The 16,281-nt window shown below is 44.2% G+C and overlaps 2 protein-coding genes across 8 annotated transcripts in view; both read right to left on the bottom strand.

The window, feature by feature from the left end:
* Positions 1–6,480: 6,480 nt before the first annotated feature.
* On the bottom strand, positions 6,481–9,063 carry LOC105685164 (methyl-CpG-binding domain protein 2). 2 transcript variants are annotated; one of them, XM_012399023.3, is made up of 5 exons: positions 8,825–9,063; positions 8,567–8,708; positions 7,726–7,779; positions 6,895–7,140; positions 6,481–6,672 (listed from the first exon to the last, which is right to left on the bottom strand). In XM_012399023.3, the coding sequence occupies exons 1-5, from the start codon at positions 9,058–9,060 to the stop codon at positions 6,574–6,576; spliced, it is 777 nt and encodes a 258-aa protein (XP_012254446.2). In that variant the 5' UTR covers positions 9,061–9,063; the 3' UTR covers positions 6,481–6,573. The 2 variants fall into 2 exon arrangements, with proteins under 2 accessions (XP_012254446.2, XP_012254445.2); XM_012399022.3 differs by lacking the exon at positions 7,726–7,779 and having other exon boundaries at positions 6,483–6,672; positions 8,825–9,060.
* A 399-nt stretch (positions 9,064–9,462) lies between these two features.
* Positions 9,463–16,281, bottom strand: part of LOC105685265 (protein groucho-like) — a 69,841-nt gene continuing 63,022 nt past the window's right edge. For 5 of the 6 annotated variants that reach the window (XM_048660179.1, XM_048660182.1, XM_048660180.1 and 2 more), the window contains 4 exons: positions 13,385–13,510; positions 12,757–13,298; positions 11,782–12,661; positions 9,463–11,665 (listed from right to left, as the gene is read on the bottom strand). In XM_048660179.1, the coding sequence (XP_048516136.1) occupies positions 11,558–11,665; positions 11,782–12,661; positions 12,757–13,298; positions 13,385–13,510 (1,656 nt within the window). In that variant the 3' untranslated portion in view covers positions 9,463–11,557. The remainder of the gene's footprint in view (positions 11,666–11,781; positions 12,662–12,756; positions 13,299–13,384; positions 13,511–16,281) is intronic. The other variant, XM_048660181.1, reaches the window with a different exon arrangement.

Here is a 16,281-nt window from a genome sequence, read left to right as displayed (position 1 = left end):
ATTTCTCGGTCGAAAATTCTGTACTCCTTCCGGTGAGACGCGCGGCGCGGTTTTTGAAATCTGGTACGAAGGAGGAGGAGGAGAGAAGAGGAGCGAAATTAGCCATTCGAATTTTCGATATTTTGCGTTTCCGAGTCCTTCCGCTGCGACCTCCTCGTAGCTCGTCGGTTTCCAGACGGGATGGGGATAGTTTAGTAATCGAGACTCGGGGGTAGGGAAAGAGAAACGGACGGACATGGAAGTCCGCAGTTTAATCAAATAAGGTACGGACACGCGCTCGTTATCCGTACGTCTAGGCCTTCGGATTGCGTCGTTCGTCCGCGTGGCGCTGGTTGCTACGATTCCAAAGAGTCTACGTCCTCAACTACGGCGAGGAGGAGGAGGAGGAGGACCGAGGAACTACCGTCACCGCCTTCTCCTCGCCGGGCCTTGAAGCGGTTGTTAGCACTGCCGGTCCGCCGGGCATGGCATCTGCTCTGCCCATCCGATTGTTGCCCGTTCTCCGTTCTTCGTTATTATTTTTTTATTTTCCTTATTGTTATTTTTATTCACCCCAACAGCGCCTACGACAATGTCGATTCCCGGCCCGGCTTCGGTCGGACGTTGTTGCCTTTGTGCTGCACTCTCTCGATGCAGTTTCGTGAAACGATGCAACGTGGAGAGTGGCGAGCCGTAATGGCTGGCCGAATATACGTCGGCTTGGTAAACTGAATTCTTCGACGATCCGGTGGAATGACGTATTCCGGTGACCGATCGTCGCCGAGGACATCGGCGATCGGAGTCGGAAAATGTGGGCTCGCAGATGCAATTAGTAGAGTTTTACGTCATAGGGAATCATTACCCGATCAATGGCTGGCCGGTCGGCCAGGTATAATACAGGCGTACGTATATAGGATATAAGTATATATCTTGTTGTCGCCTGATCTTCGAGGATCGTTGCTCGCTCGAGACTGATCGTGAGCGCTGGTCGCTGCTCCTCAAGGTTGCAGCGTTTGCCTGCGCACGGTTGTCTGCCACCTGCCGATTCATTCGGTTAAACTTAATTTGCCTCCTCAGATAAAACTGTACGATTAGCCTCGGCGTTAAGGCGCGACTTCTTTTTATAACGCGCACAGAGATCAATCACCTCGGCGGTATCGTAAACTCCGAAGAATTTAACTATAATAATATTCGATATCCGTACGGTTTGTAGCGCGCGTTAATTGTTGTTATGAAAATGTATATCCTCGCGAAGGTAGGGGGAAAAAAACTTTTACATTACAAAAATTCCCACGCGTCGCCAATTTTTTCCTTCGATTACTTAGCATACCGTATAGGTGTACGTATAACATTCGAAAATAACCGATAGCGTTTTTGTACCGAGGGGGTCGATTATGTTATCGTTATTATCGGTAAAAAGCTACAATTTCAATATACGTTTGCAACAATTATTGTTACCCTTCAAACGGTTCGCTCCGGCCAACGTACGTACGTACCTCCGTATACGGAGTTGCTTTTCTTATTTTATTAACATTATTTCAGGTTTGTACTTCCTTTTTTTTTCAAATGTTTTTATTGTTACTTTACTTGTAAAGCGCACAATCAACCGGTTGCCCCTATACGATCATTGTCGTTGCTTTGCAAAACTTCCGAGCTGTGCAAGTATAGTTAGAGCGTGTCTGTACCGAGTAACCAGCTCTATGCCCTGACACGACTGGGGAGAATTTCTTTCGAATTCGATCTCAGAGAACCGCATTGCTGGCCCGTGACTCGACCACTCGCGCGTTCTCTGCGTCTGTATTAATATATTACGTATATCCATCTACACGCAGTATAGGCAGACATCCAGCTATATTTACAATTAGTAGAAATTCTTTACGTGCTCGTACATTCGCGTCAATGTTTTCGCCTCTGTCGATTCGACGCGATTCTAGAAATTTTCATGCACGGCAATTCGCACATTTATTAGTTTCGTTTCCCGCACTTCTCACCGCGTGTCATTCGACAGTCTTGCGACCGCGCATACCGTTGTACGCGATGTTCCACGAGTATTATAAAATTCGTATCGCACGACAATGAGATGATTTAGGGGGTACGCTTTCAAAGGTTGTCCCTGCAAAAGTGGAGTACTTTATGCCTGCGTTTATCGAAGGTTTCATCTGGGCGATGGCTTGAGCGTGATTAACAATTTAACGGTTGTATATATATATATACATGTATATGTGTGTGTGTGTGTTTTATGTAGGTACATAGCTAGGAAGAAAGGTAAAAGGCCATTGTGCGAAACGCCTTGTATAAGGATCGTTGGGACGAAGAGTGATTTCTATAAACTTAAAAGACAAAGGGAGAAAATCTACCTGCTGCAGTTGACCGCCTGTCAACTGTTCAAATTAAACCGGTAATTGCCACGAAACATATAGACTCTCCGCACAGTGGGTGCGCAAAGGTTCTTGCGGTGCGAAACCGTATCGCCCGAATGTCGGATTTTTCTCCGCAAAATACATGTAACTACCTGGTACATAGGTATAAACAGCTTTATGTTCTGCAAAATTACCCTCTTCATTGCCGTTCAAAACCACGTGTTCTAAATTCCCGAAATTATAAACTGTGTATTAACAACCGTGCGCAAACTTTCAATATATTATACCTACGATATTATTTAATTCTAAGAAGATTAATCCCGCTTGTATATTCGCGGGTTCTAACTCAAGTTGCCGAAACCTGGTATTCCGAACCGTGTTTGTTAATCCCGAAGAAAAAATTTAAAAAAGACCGAGCCGAACGTCGCTTTCCCTCCGAGTTTCCCTCAGTCGTATACAACCGATGCGCTATTACATTATGACGAATACACAGGATGAATCGGATAGAAAATCTTTGGCAGAAAAGTTTCAGTGCACGCAGCTGTCGCAAGTTCTGTGTGAATACGACGGGAGACCTTCGTCAACGCGAGGCTTTCAATCTGAATTATTATATCTTCTTTTTCCTTTTTCCTTTTTTTTTTTCCAAGGCCAAGATTTTTCTCCTTCCTGTCCGATTTTGAACAATGGGATCCGTCCGGTACCCTCCTATATACAGCGAGCTCAACGGGCATACAACTTTAGGAGGTAGGTATACACGTTTGTACGTACACGTAATGCGGCAGCGCAAACCGAACTCCATTTCCAGACTCCGTTCCAACCAGCTACCGCAGGCATATGTAATTCCCGCAGGAGCTCGTAATTCTTTCTCCGCGTTTATAAAAGAGCCGTGCTGCAAAACGATACGAAGAGAATCATAAGCGAACTGCAGCAGCAGCGGCAGCAGCAGCAGCAGCCTGCAAAAGGTGGTGGGCGACACCGGGTATGTCTCTGTTATAACTTGAGAGAAAGTTAGTCAACAACAATGATTACGTGGCCGAAGGGATTCGACGTTCGATATTATTGGTAACATGTTCGATAACGCGACGTGGATAGTCACTCCGTCTGGCCCCGACAATTGTATAGGTGTCAACCCCCACCGAACACCTATCTACGTAGGTACACCTATAGCGAGTAATTAGCGAATAGGTTTTTACCTCTATGACGACGGTGCGCTACTGCACATCGATCAGGGGCTTTCAGACCACCGTTATCGCGTTCAAAAAAATTAGCAAATATAGAGAGAGAGAAAAATAATCGACGCTGTGTACTTTTTACGATCGATCGATTTACCTCACGTGGGACGGATAGAACAAAAAGCTTATCGTTGTTCGGTTCACACATGAGTCGGATCCCTGCAATTTCTGCGATTTTTTGGAACTCCGTCGCTGTGGAAAAAATAGACCTACGGAGCAAAAGGAGCTTACACGTCCACAAGTTGCACGTCTCTTTGATCCCGAGATCCGTCGTTCGTACGTTCGATGAAATTACAAACGTTTAAAGTAGGACATGTGCTCCAGAGCAGTGCAGGGGCGGTAAGGCGGGTTGACAACGAGGGGCTCCGTCGAAAGCGCGGTATATACGGGGTGGGAGGAGGGATTTTAGAGGGCCCGTCGAACAGGGAGAGCCAAGGGCTCCTTTATTAAGGGAAACAGCTGTTCGTCGGCCGATCACCGATGAAAAAAAAAAGAGGTTGCCACCTGGCGTACCTGGCTTCGACGCGTACCTGAACCCCCGATCCCCGGTACCCCGCGCCGCTACCTGGACGAGTTCCCAGTCCCGCGCGGACTCTTTTGTCCCAGAATACCTCGTGGCAATGTGTATACCTGTATACGTTCACGTATGTATACGTACACGTGCATAAAGAGGTGTGCATTTATGTGTATCATATGCATCGCGTTCACTTATATATATGTATATATATGTATACATATAGGAACAAATACCACGTACCTCCGTCTCTCACCGAGGGACCTACAATGGCTTGTCGTGTGCCACGAACAGTTTTGGGATAGAAATTATTCCCGTACCCTTATTATACAGGATAAAATCCCGTATCCCCTCCCGGGCGGAAAAAAAACAAATGGACAAAAAAAAAAAAAAATAAAAAAAACTGAAACACGGTTCCTTGCACCCTGCAGTTCGACTTGAGGAGGCAGAGGTACAATTCTTCAACTACAGCTGGGAGCCGACGACGCTCTTCAATAACTGCACGGAGCATCTTATAAATATTCTTTTCATCGGCGCATTTACGGGGTTGCATACAACCCCGTGTGTACTTCTTCTCGCACGGTCCGTCAATACCTTGACCGCACTAATTCCTCCGCTGCAGTTTTTTTTTTTTTCTTTTTCTTCTTCCCTCTTTTCTCTTTGCTTTTTTACCGTGTCTTCTCATACCTTTCTCGCTATAACTGGCGTCGGATGGACAGCGTAAGTAAATTTTGTACCTGTGCTATTATATATACGTGTAGTATATGCGGCGTGGTTTTGTGCAAATGCGGTTAAAGCCGCCACCACAACTCGCGGTGGGTATTCGTTATACCTACCTACCTACCATGTATACACACACCGAGTTCCAGTTCGTCTCCCCGAAACGAACTAGTGACTCATTATAAAGAGATTAGGCTCCCATTGTTTTTCTTTCTCAAAACGAGCTTTAGCTCTGCTTAGAAGATGCGCTTGCTCGTATAATATAACCCGAACTACGGGATTTCGCTTCCCTCCCTATACCATGGAGTATTATAGCTTACCGAATATATCAGCATGGGGATTTGCGGAGGCATCGAAAGGGCCTCCGGAGAGATACTATTCTAGAAGATTCCATACACATCGCCAACAATCGAAGATTTATCAAATCTATATCTTTTTTTAATTTTACTTACTGTTTCGCACTGTCCTGTGCAGCCACGAAAATTTTTGTAGCTCACAGTGTTCAGTTTTATACATGATCTCTGCGTTTCGATGCAAAAAGAAATCCAGAATCATTTTTAGGCTTTTCGCTCGAGCTGTTCTTGTTGCCTGGAAAAAATCGGGCGACAATTTGTGGGGCTGGTCCATCGAGGTCAGTCGAATCGACCATTCCTTTTTCCAATTTGTACCGGCGTCGGCACCCTTGAAATCATCGAGTTTGGAAGAAGCAATTGCTCGCACATTATGGTCAGTGGATTATCAACTTGGTGTGTGGGGGGTTAATTCTCGTTGGATCGCGCAGTTCGAATACGTGAGCGGTGGTATCTGTGCGACATGAAAGTCGAGGTGTAACCAAAAGTCCCCGAATGAGTGACGAGATTCGGGAGTTGGTAAACGTTGGCTTTCTCAAACGGAGGTACCACGCGAGATGCTTACGGTGTACCAAAAGTTGAGAGCTGTGTGCCGGGCCATTGCGCACCTCATTCGAGCTGCATCACGAGGCAGATTGGATGCACCGAAGGGAAAGCACGCACGAGTTACGTCGCCTGTACACCATGGATACGGTTGTAACAGTGACCTCGATGACGTAACTTGCCTATATCTCGATTGAGAAAGGTCGTCTGCCCTCCGTTGTGAAAAAAATTTTCTCAAATCTCACGACCCCGTGCGATTCACCCCTTTGGTCAAGGGTGCATAATTTAACTTCAGATAGAATTCGCCTGCTCGCGTGGTTTCTACTGAACGGTCATTTGTTCTAGTGTACGGCTTAATTTCTTTGTATAATTGTGAACTTACGTCACGATTTCTAGACAAATTTGCGACATTCAGATAAAACTTTGCTCCCTCTAATTTGAAATTTCACGTTGCGGCGAAACTCCGGGTTTTGTTTTGAGGGAGAAGAAGAATTCCAGACGCAACAAGGTCGAATGGAGAAAAAACGATTGCTTTCGTAAAAACTAAGAATGACGCCGATTTTTACAAAAGATATTTAGCGAAACCGGTTCATTATCTCGTATCTTTTTCTAGGATACTTTCAAACATCGAAATAGGGATTTCAACTTACCTGGAACCAAATTTGGTTCGATCAATTTGAACTTTTGTTATTCCAAACCGATCGTTACTCGTATGATATTTTTTTGCACAGGCGTAATTACAACGGGGTTTTCGGGTTTTGTGATTATCATTTCTTTTTTTTTTTTTTTTTTTTTTTTTTATTAAAAAACCAGTAAAATTTCATTTAGAATCGTCTTATAAATAATGAGTTTTTCAATGCCTAGTACCGCGTCGTTTAAGTAGCGATGCTCCTCAGCGCATCTTGTAACTTTTTTCTTGCTATAGCAACGCGGTCCTCTTGTCGTTTAATGTCGTCATCAGCGATGGATACAGACTGAAATATGAACCGGAACGTGACTATAGTTGGAAAACTAATCACGCTATGGGAAAATAGAAACTAGAAAACTCCGCAGCGAGAAATTTCCTTTTCCTCTACCCGCAGAATAAATAAATTCCGGAATGATTCTTTGAAGGGTGCATAAAACCGAGCGTGGAAAATGGTTGGAAAAAAAAAAAAAAAAAAAAGAAGTTAACTCGAAGCGAGTCGGCGAAATACCTGAACCAAAGGTTGCTCCGGGTTGAGAAAGACTCCGGGGTTCTTTTCTAAAGCCGTTTTTGAACCAGTCTGCCCCGTGACTGGTTGGGATGAAACGTGGAGGGCTGTGGCTACGCTTTGAAGTAAAGTCTCCTCGGTAACATAGGGGCCAACTGGCTTCAGAGTCTTCGGTAAGTCCATACCGTCGAATTCGAACCCGTTCGGGTCACAGGCTCTTAAACCCTCCAGCCGTTTTTCCCAGAAAAGCTGCAACGTGGATTACTCGTTACACTTCTCGCAGTTCGGTCAAATTTCGAAAATAGATCATCGATGCAACGCACCGATTTCGCTGAACCGTCTAAAGGGTCGATCGGGGTCTTAAGTGTACATATTCCGTTCGCATGATAAATCGGTTGAAAATATCGTCGAACTGAATAGAATATTGCTCTCAATGTTATTCTGGTTATTTATTTTTCAGATTTTGTTTTTAAGTTTTCATCTCTTCGGTATGAATGACAGCGAACGATTGCAATTGGAATTAATCTCTTGAGACCCCTGAAGTCGCCCTCGGAAGTCGCGATATCTATTTTATGTAGTTAAAAGTTTTTTTTTTTTTTTATTCTCGTTCAAACGGATTGCCACGCCTAGGTGCCACTCCTCTAAATCTAAAGAAAAGTGCCGAAACTATGTAAGAAAAACATAAAAAAAACTACCGTATTACTACGCGAGCATGCTTGAACGAACGTCCGAGAGTTTGAAGTAACAATAACATAGGTATAACTAAACGAAGGCAAAGATTTTTCGAAACGTCGTTATTGAACGCCATGATCATGATCGTGCCAAATGAATTACCTGCTTAGGTTTATCTTGAGAGCCATGTTTGCCTTCGGACTTTTCGGCCCCTTCCTAAACGAATGAATTGTACATACGATGGTTGTATCACACTATATTTAATGGTTGGGCTTAGGAATCTTAGAAGTAATCGAAGGGTTCGAAAAACAATCGAAGATAAATTTCTTTCTATATTTCGTGTGTATAGACTACGAAAATTAACGATCGAGGGATTTCGGGTGCTTCTCGACATTTTGTCGAGAGTACAGAGAAGGATTAGTTTACTGATTATAATAAAACTGTATGATCAATCAGTTGTGACAAAATCTAAAATTTTTGTCTCCAGGTCAACCGATTCTGGGAACTAACTCAGTGTCTGGTTACCAACTACCAATCCTAATCATTAGTCAGAGTCACGTAAACATAAGATTATAGGGCAATGCGGGGCAATATGGGGTAGTGGGGCACAATGGGGTACCCTAAAAATTATGTAAAAATTATTTTTAAATGATTGAAAAAGACTTCGGACATCATTCGGGATTTAAGATTGCTTATTTTTTCCCTCATGGATTCCTCAAGTAGCCCATATTGCCCCGCGTTCCCCTACATAGTATATAATTTCATTGCTAGTTTCGCAGATCGTTTGATCAATGTTCGAAATTTTCGAGATTTAGACGTGTGCCTGTATCTATGAAGTGTTTAGATGAATGAAATTTGTATGGATATTGATTTTCGCAAACAACTTGGCACAGCATGTGATTAAACGATTTTTGTTAATAAAACCAGAATGAAAATTCGCTGTACCATTGAAAACAGTGATGTTTCGATCACATGAGATAGTTATAAATAATACGAGACATACCTGTTTTGGTTTTTCTTGATTACCATGTTTTATATCTTTCACTTTTCCTTCCTGAGTTTTGTAAATAGTTACTGGTTGTTTGAATATTGATGCAGTTTGTCTAATCGGAGGTACCAGGGATGCGTCGTTTCGCACACCACGACTGTGAATTCAAATGTCATCGTTAATTTCTCTCATATTACACGTGTTTATGTACTGGTTATTTTGACAAATAATGAAAACAATAATTGGTTATATGTAGAGGTGGATGGATGGTACCTGTAGTAGTATACGTCAACTTTGCCTGTTGAAGATAATTGGTTGTTAGCGGTTTTCCTTGGTTGTTCGTCTCTCACCGGCCAATTTGCTGGCAATGCCGATGGATATTTCTTTTTTTCTACTGACATATTCATTCTGTATACTATATTAAAGTTGTACTTATTTTTCTTAGGTCTCGGTATCGAACCGCAGCACGTCAATACGCAGCGGCCATTTGCATTTTTGGTCGTCGACATAGGCGACTTGATGTACCGGTAGTTACGTTCGTGGCAGCACCTTCTAGCACCCGGATCCACGTGGAACAGAAACGTCAACCCCACTCCGACCGCACAGACTCAAACGTTGCGTTCGCACGTGGGTTTCATTTTTCAAGCTAGTAGCGATGTTAAACAGTTGCTTCTGGAACGGATTCATTGTTATTAGAGTTTCTTCAATGCGCACAAATCAAGAGAAATAAATTTTCACCAGGTTTTCTCTCATAATTCTCATAGACAGCTAGTATAACTCGAGCACTCACGATTATACCGGTGACCCTTGATGGATGAAGACTTCACTGTGAGAAAAATTTTACCTTGATTATATCTTAAGTTAAGTGATTTTCGGGATAGTTCTTTGATGGGAAATTAAAACAATAAACGTTTCGATTTCTTATATGTATAGATGGTTTAATTGCCGAAAGAAACAATATTTGCGTAGCTATAGGAACAACATGAACTGTGCATGAAATGATTATTTTCTTTTTCAAACATCGTTAAAAACGAATTGCATTTTGCATTGACCGAACCGCCCTTGGAACTGTGACATTGTGGGGGACATGTAAACATAATAGAATTTTTTTTCTGAAAGCGCTATATTGAGAACATTCGAAGGATGCGAAGGACGCAATGTTGGATAATTAATAATAGTGATAATAATTTAATATTTCATTCCGTTGTGCTTACACTGTAAAAGAATATTGATTTATAATAAACTTGATTTGTTTTGTTAGTGATAATTAACTATTGAGTCTTGTTGAGGTATCGTTGTTTCTATTGGTCTATTCATCGGAGCTGTGGTCGTCCCAAATTTGCGTTTTACACATCGTTTTTCAACAATAAACTTATAAATACAATTTTTCAATATACGTGCATTATTTGCCACAACCACAGCAATGCCATTGTGTCATCCTGTAACAAAATATAAATATCCGTTTGCATCTCGTTCTCGCACACGGCTAGCCGTAAAACGCGCTACCTATTTATAACTAGGCCTCTAACAATCGCGTGGATCGCGTCTGATGAACTTTTATCGAAAATCAACAACAGAGCACGAGTCAAAATTGCCGTTCGGCATCACGCTATTCTGATAAAAATTCATCGCTAAACGCGATCCTCGCCCGGTTGGTAAAATCTTTTTGTTTTAATTTTCCTTATTTTTTTTTTTTTTGTGGGTTTTGTTTCTGTTTTTTTCTTTTTTATCAAGCGTTTACATGACAGTCACAAAAATATCGTTGAGTATCTCGTAAAGTGTGCAACTGCAGTGAGTTACGCGATACGTGGTTCTCAATTTTGCATTTTGCATTGTTGCATCGATGCATTATAGATCACGCGCATGTATATCACCGTGTCATAAAACACGTATCTACGTACGTAAAACGTCCTATCGCCATCAAGTTCATATTGTATGTAAGAAATATTTACGTAGATTTGCAGAGAGAACACTTATTCGCGAGACTATATTTATATATTTTTATGTGTATATGTATAATCATTTGTCAGCAGAATATACGTCTAGATTTTCAATTTCTTCTCTTATTCTTCGCATTTTCATCATTCAATTATTTTTATTTTTTTCTTCTTCAAATTCATTGATTCATCATACTGGTATATCTACGTGTAAATTCAATACGTCGTCAGGTATTTCATCACTTTTGTCATTCACTCGTTAATTAAACACCTTGTTTTACGCCTCAGATTAACTTTCTAGAGATAATCGAGCCACCTTTCATACAGTCATACGATAGAGTTTTTTTTTTGCATTTTATTTTACATAGATAGCATGTTTCTTCCGAAAAGAATATACAACGATTCAAGAATTCTTGATATCAATTTTAATTTTACATACGCGTCTAGGTATGTATATCGTCGGTGGAAACAAGCACATTCACCTAGTAACTAATAACTCACCATACATAACGTTCTCAACTTATAAGATTAGGGATTCTATACAGCCTTAAATATCTAATTACGTCTTTATATATTTATATAACTTCAGTCCCTAGAATCTAGTTCATCCGTAGTTTAATCAGTCCGTAATTCGGTTTATTCATAGCTCCGCGCATTAAACAAAAGCGATTCACAGGATATGCAACGATAATCGTTGAACCGTGCAGGGGGGGGGGGGGGGGGGGGGAAAGGAAACTACAGCCAAATTTCATCCGATACGATCAATCGGATGATTACTTCCATCGAGTTGACCCTCAGATGGTGGAAATTCTCTGGCAAGAACGCTCAAGCGCGGGGTGCTATGAAATTGAAACTTGCGTCAGCTAGTATCTTTTTGACAGCCGAGCAACGTTTGTGTAAAAATTTTTTCGTTTTCTTTTTCTTTTTCTTTCTTTTTTTCACAACGATTGCGCAGATCAGGTTTTTCTGATTATAGAAGGTTTGCTATGTTTATGAATTCCATAAATATGTTAACAAGTACAAGTATTTTAAGTATGTATCAACAAGCTTTCCAAGATCGTCTTTACGCCTAATATATCACTTCGTAGACCGTCGCCTTCTTGTCACCGGATCCAGTCACGATGTATTTGTCATCCGTTGAGATGTCACAGCTCAAAACCGACGAGGATTCCTTCGACTGTAAAGAAAAAAAATACATCAAACAATGGTCAGACACTGAGATAATATAAAGTTGCGATAACCGCGATTGTCGGATTTGGCAACTCTTAATCAGTAATTGTGGTATTAACAAACCTGGAATATAGACGCTCCGTAAGGCGTGCGCCAGGCGTTGAGAAGGTTATCCTTTCCGGTGGAGACAAACCACTTCCCGCAGGACGCGAACCTCAGCGACAGAACGCATGACTCGTGAAGGTGAAGTTGGTACTTGTCGGGTTTGGTAGCGTGCAGAACCTCGACGTTGGAGTTCTCCATTCCAACGGCGAGCCATTCGCCGGTGGGACAGTAGCCCAGTGAAAATATCTGGGATGTGAAATCGTGCTGTTGCAGCTGCCGACCTTCGCGGAGGTCCCAAGATCTCACCGTGTTGTCGAGTCCTCCCGTCCAGAGTTTCGACCCGTCGGCGGATATGTCGATGCAAGAAGCACCGTCCGTGTGCCCTTGGAACTGTCGGACCAGCGTCTGGTTCTGCAGGTCCCAGACCGCGATGTTCCCGTCGCTGCAGCAGCTGAAGCAGACCTTAGAATCCGGGGATATCGCGAGGGCGTAGCAGGCCGGCGCCGAGGACGTGAGTTCCGCTTTTATCCGGGGCGTGGGACTCGCCAAGTCCCAAATGCTGAGATTACTAGCTTCTCCGCCGACGATCAACGTCCTCCCGTCCGGAAGGAGCTTCACCGATCGGATATAGTTGTCCCTCTGGAGACAATCGAGCTGGGAAACCGGCTTTGCGCTTCCACTTCCGCCTTGGCTGATGTCCCAGACTTTGACGCACCCTTTACCGCCGGTGTACACGTACTTCGTGGGGTTCGATATGGTTACCGCGCAGACAACTTCCCCGTGTGTCAATGTATTTATTTGCCGCGCGTGCCTAGGTATGCCAGGACCTATCAAGGCATCTGGGGGAAAAGGGACCGGCTGCATTTGACCCTCGCTGGAAACGTGGAAACTGTACGCCCTGAAAAATGAAAATAAAAAATTCATTGTAGTATTTCGAATGCTCGGAGACATTTTTCGATCTCTGTCTCTGTAGTCGTGTGAATTTTCACTCACGGTTTTCCTCCCGGTACGCCCAGCGGTCCTAAAGGTGCCCTCATGCCTCCGTGCGGGTCGTACAACTGTTGAAGAGGAGGTCTGGCGGGGTATCCGTTGAGAGCGCCAGGCGGATATCCGAGCATATCGACGTGGGGTCCGGCAGGTGGATGATGCGGCGGTGGATAATGTTGGGGATAAGGTCCAACGGCGGATGCGGAAACGAGGGGTTTGTTTGACACGGACGATTTCAATCCCCCGGAACCAGAGCTACTGCCACCGGCGGACGTCGGTGTTACCGGTTTCGATATAGGCGTTGGTGGTTTTTCTCTCTCTTCCATCTTTTTCGCCGACGGTGTACTCGCGTTACTGCTCGTCCCGCTTCTCGGCGACGGCGGTGGTACCTCTTTCTTCACTTGGCTGCTCATCGGCACCGAAGCTGGTCCCATTTTGTCCAGGCCGTTTTCTCTGGGCGAAGACGTTCCGTTCGCCGTTGGACTGTTCGGACCCTCGCTCGCGTCGTCCACCACCAAGTCCTGGTCACTTTTCTCACCGTCGCTCTGCTGTGATTATGAAAAATCGAACGATATCATACGGAACCGTATCGACACGAACCTGTGGAGCCGATTTAATATAAACCGCGACTCACGTGTCCGATATCCTTGTCCTGTTCTTTCTTCATCTTCTTATGATGCATATGTTCGTGGTGCTGGGGGTCCGGCGTACTCCTGGGTCTGCTGTACTTCTCCCTTTCGGCCGGGGACATCGAATTTCTCTGAAAGGCAAAATAAGGACCGATATAATTATCTCCTCCGCTTACGCGTCATTTAAAAAATTTGGGAACGTGCGTTAATATTCTACGCTAGATCGTACCGCCGCCCCCCGCGAGGCGACGTTGTATATAGTATAGGCGCATGACGCGCGTACGTATTTAGTCAATACGCGTGTTATAGGTATACCGGAAAGTCGAAGGGGACGCCCTTCCGTATTCTTCCAAGTCCAAACGATCGGTGGCTGTACGTTGTACGTACCATACAATATAGTCGATCTCAAAAGTTAAGGGGCGCGCGGAAACGTCGGTGAACAACCGCCTATTCTTTGTTGAAATACTCGGTTCGACTGGGGCGAAACGGGAGGAAGAGAGAGAGAGAGGGAGAGAGGGTAACGTGATTCCGCTCGCCGATTTCACTTTACTGCTTTACGCCTTCGTAGCTCTCCCCTTAACGACCCCACAGATTTACACGGCAACCCCTCGTAAACCGGCGAGAACCTCCACCTCCTCCACTTTTGCCTTCTCTTACTCCTCCACTTTTACCCTCACCACCACCACCGTCACCACCACCACCACCTCCCCCCCCCCCCCCCCTCCCGCTTCCGAGCCGCGAGTAGTCCCTCTCAAACTCCTCGCGATGAAATAAAATAGATTCCTTTGCCGCCGCTGATGGATTCCGAGAGTGGAATTACTTACGCATTTTATCAGGAGAATAATAACCCGCCCTCAACGGGGGACGAGGAGTCGAAGTTACATATATTTATATATATATAGATAAAATTTTTCAGTGCCGAGCAAAACCATGAGAGGGAGGCAAATCCGTGGGTTATATTGTCGTATTCTCTTTTTGGTCTTGGCGCGGAGTCTGCACCATTCGTTTCAATTATATATCGAGTCACGACGGTATACAGGTATCTCCGGGGATCGTATACGGGGAACCTGCTGAGAATTCCGCAAACCGGTATATCCGAGGTGCGAAGATCTATCAATTTCTATTCCCGAGACGCCGCCACGCAGCTCGCCGTACACTCAGACCCGATCCGTTTTATGGGTATAATATCCGAGCTACCGGTTTTTCACACGATAAAACTAGTAGTCGTATTCCGTGTAAATAGTCGGGTGTCTACATCGCAAATCTCTCGATTAAAATCCCGATAATGAATCACAAATTCTCACGAGCGAAGTCGTAAAAGAAAATAATTACATCCGACGAGTTGGTTCCGCATGCATTTCACGATCGGATCGATACACACAACAAGAATACTATACGTGTACACGTACGTACGTCGAGTAAGTAATAAGTTCGTACGTTTCGCCAATTCCTCTCACGATTAGCTTATACTTACTTAGCTGTGCGGTACAACGTTGCGACCTGGACGCCCTTCTTCGGTCCCGATAACTAATTTCACATACTACTGCACGGTTACACGCTAAGTATTATACGCGTCAGGATCGTAAACGGAAGTCAACCCAATCCACCCTTCTATAGGGAATCCCACGTGACCGAAGGTAAATATAACGTACGTACATAGGTATGCGGTGGGACGTATCGCGTAACGCGACACTAGGCAAAGCGCGAGTACAGGTAAAGCACAGCGAACCAAATCTAAGAGAGAAGAGGGTAGGTATTACAGGGTGGAGAGAGGGTGGAAATTCAAGCCCGACTCACCGGCTGGTATACGCTGGTTCTACTTATCTATCGAGCGTCGCCTTATCTTCACCACTGTGACTAGAAACGCCAGTCGTAGTCATCTTCGGGGTAATAGTTGCACGTCACCCGGAGATACGCTCCACGTTACACCGTCCCCCGTTCCACCTACCGTTTCGTCGTATTTTACCGCTCTATAGCACCACCGTCGCGTCGCCGCCTCCGTATAGAACGTCTTTCGATCGTATCCTTTGCCGCGTCGCCTCTCGTACCATTCTCGCCTTCGCTACTTCCGGACCCGTTCAGTACCAACCACCGGAGTAGGTACGCTATACCGTACGTCCGCGATATCGACTGCCAGACTTCGCTCTATTTGTACAGGGGTATGGATATCGCTCACCGATTTCGAGAAGAGACGTTCGAACCGACGATTTTGTTGTTTTGCAAAATTTGAAAAAAATTTCATCGCTCTTTCAGACTGGACGAACTTCGCCTTGGATGTCGCGTTTTTGCGAAAGCTGCGAAATTCGGAGGTTGCAGCGATACCTTTTCCAGCGATTTATCGTCCGCTTTGTGCCCATAAATTTTGCGGACAAAGTTTCGGATACGATATCATACGATACGACGAAGTTATTTTCTTTCAATAAACTGGTATGAAAATCTCGAATAGAATAGCGACACACGAGTAAAATGGTAAAGTTGAGAATTTTTCTTGCGTCAGTCCGATCCGAGTATAACATATTTCCATTTATCTCATCTATAATCCCACATCTGCGCGCACATACATAACCTATGTGTATCTATTTATCTATCCGTCGTTCGAGAATGAATATATTATGTAATACATGCTCGTATGTACCTCATAGAATATATATATATATATGGTACATACATACGTATATATATGAGTGTGTATATAGTTAGCGGTAGGTAGCATACAGAGTTGCGAGAGGGGTTGGGAATGAGGGAATGGAAAAGGACCCTCTTCCCCAGGGTGTCGCGGTAGGCGGTCGCAGATCCCTCGAGTAAATCTCCTCTTCTCAATTACCCCAACCCTCCGACCGCGCCAACCCGAGTCACGGTGGAGCTCGCCACCTCCTTCGCGCGCTCCATTACCTCGGAAGCC

The sequence above is a fragment of the Athalia rosae genome, chromosome 1, assembly GCF_917208135.1.
Source record: "Athalia rosae chromosome 1, iyAthRosa1.1, whole genome shotgun sequence".
NCBI classification, from domain to species: domain Eukaryota; kingdom Metazoa; phylum Arthropoda; class Insecta; order Hymenoptera; family Athaliidae; genus Athalia; species Athalia rosae.
The sequence above is the reverse complement of the archived record's forward strand: the minus strand, read 5'-3'. Positions and strand labels throughout refer to the sequence as shown.

What these genes read in the sequence shown, in the direction of transcription:
- LOC105685164 (XM_012399023.3), bottom strand. Translation starts at nt 9,060, where the DNA reads ATGTCGACGACCAAAAATGCAAATGGCCGCTGCGTATTGACGTGCTGC. An exon ending in GTTGACGTATACTACTACAG is followed by an intron (nt 8,709 to 8,824) that starts GTACCATCCATC and finishes TTGAATTCACAG; the next exon opens with TCGTGGTGTGCGAAACGACG. An exon ending in CTCAAGATAAACCTAAGCAG is followed by an intron (nt 7,141 to 7,725) that starts GTAATTCATTTG and finishes TCCACGTTGCAG; the next exon opens with CTTTTCTGGGAAAAACGGCT.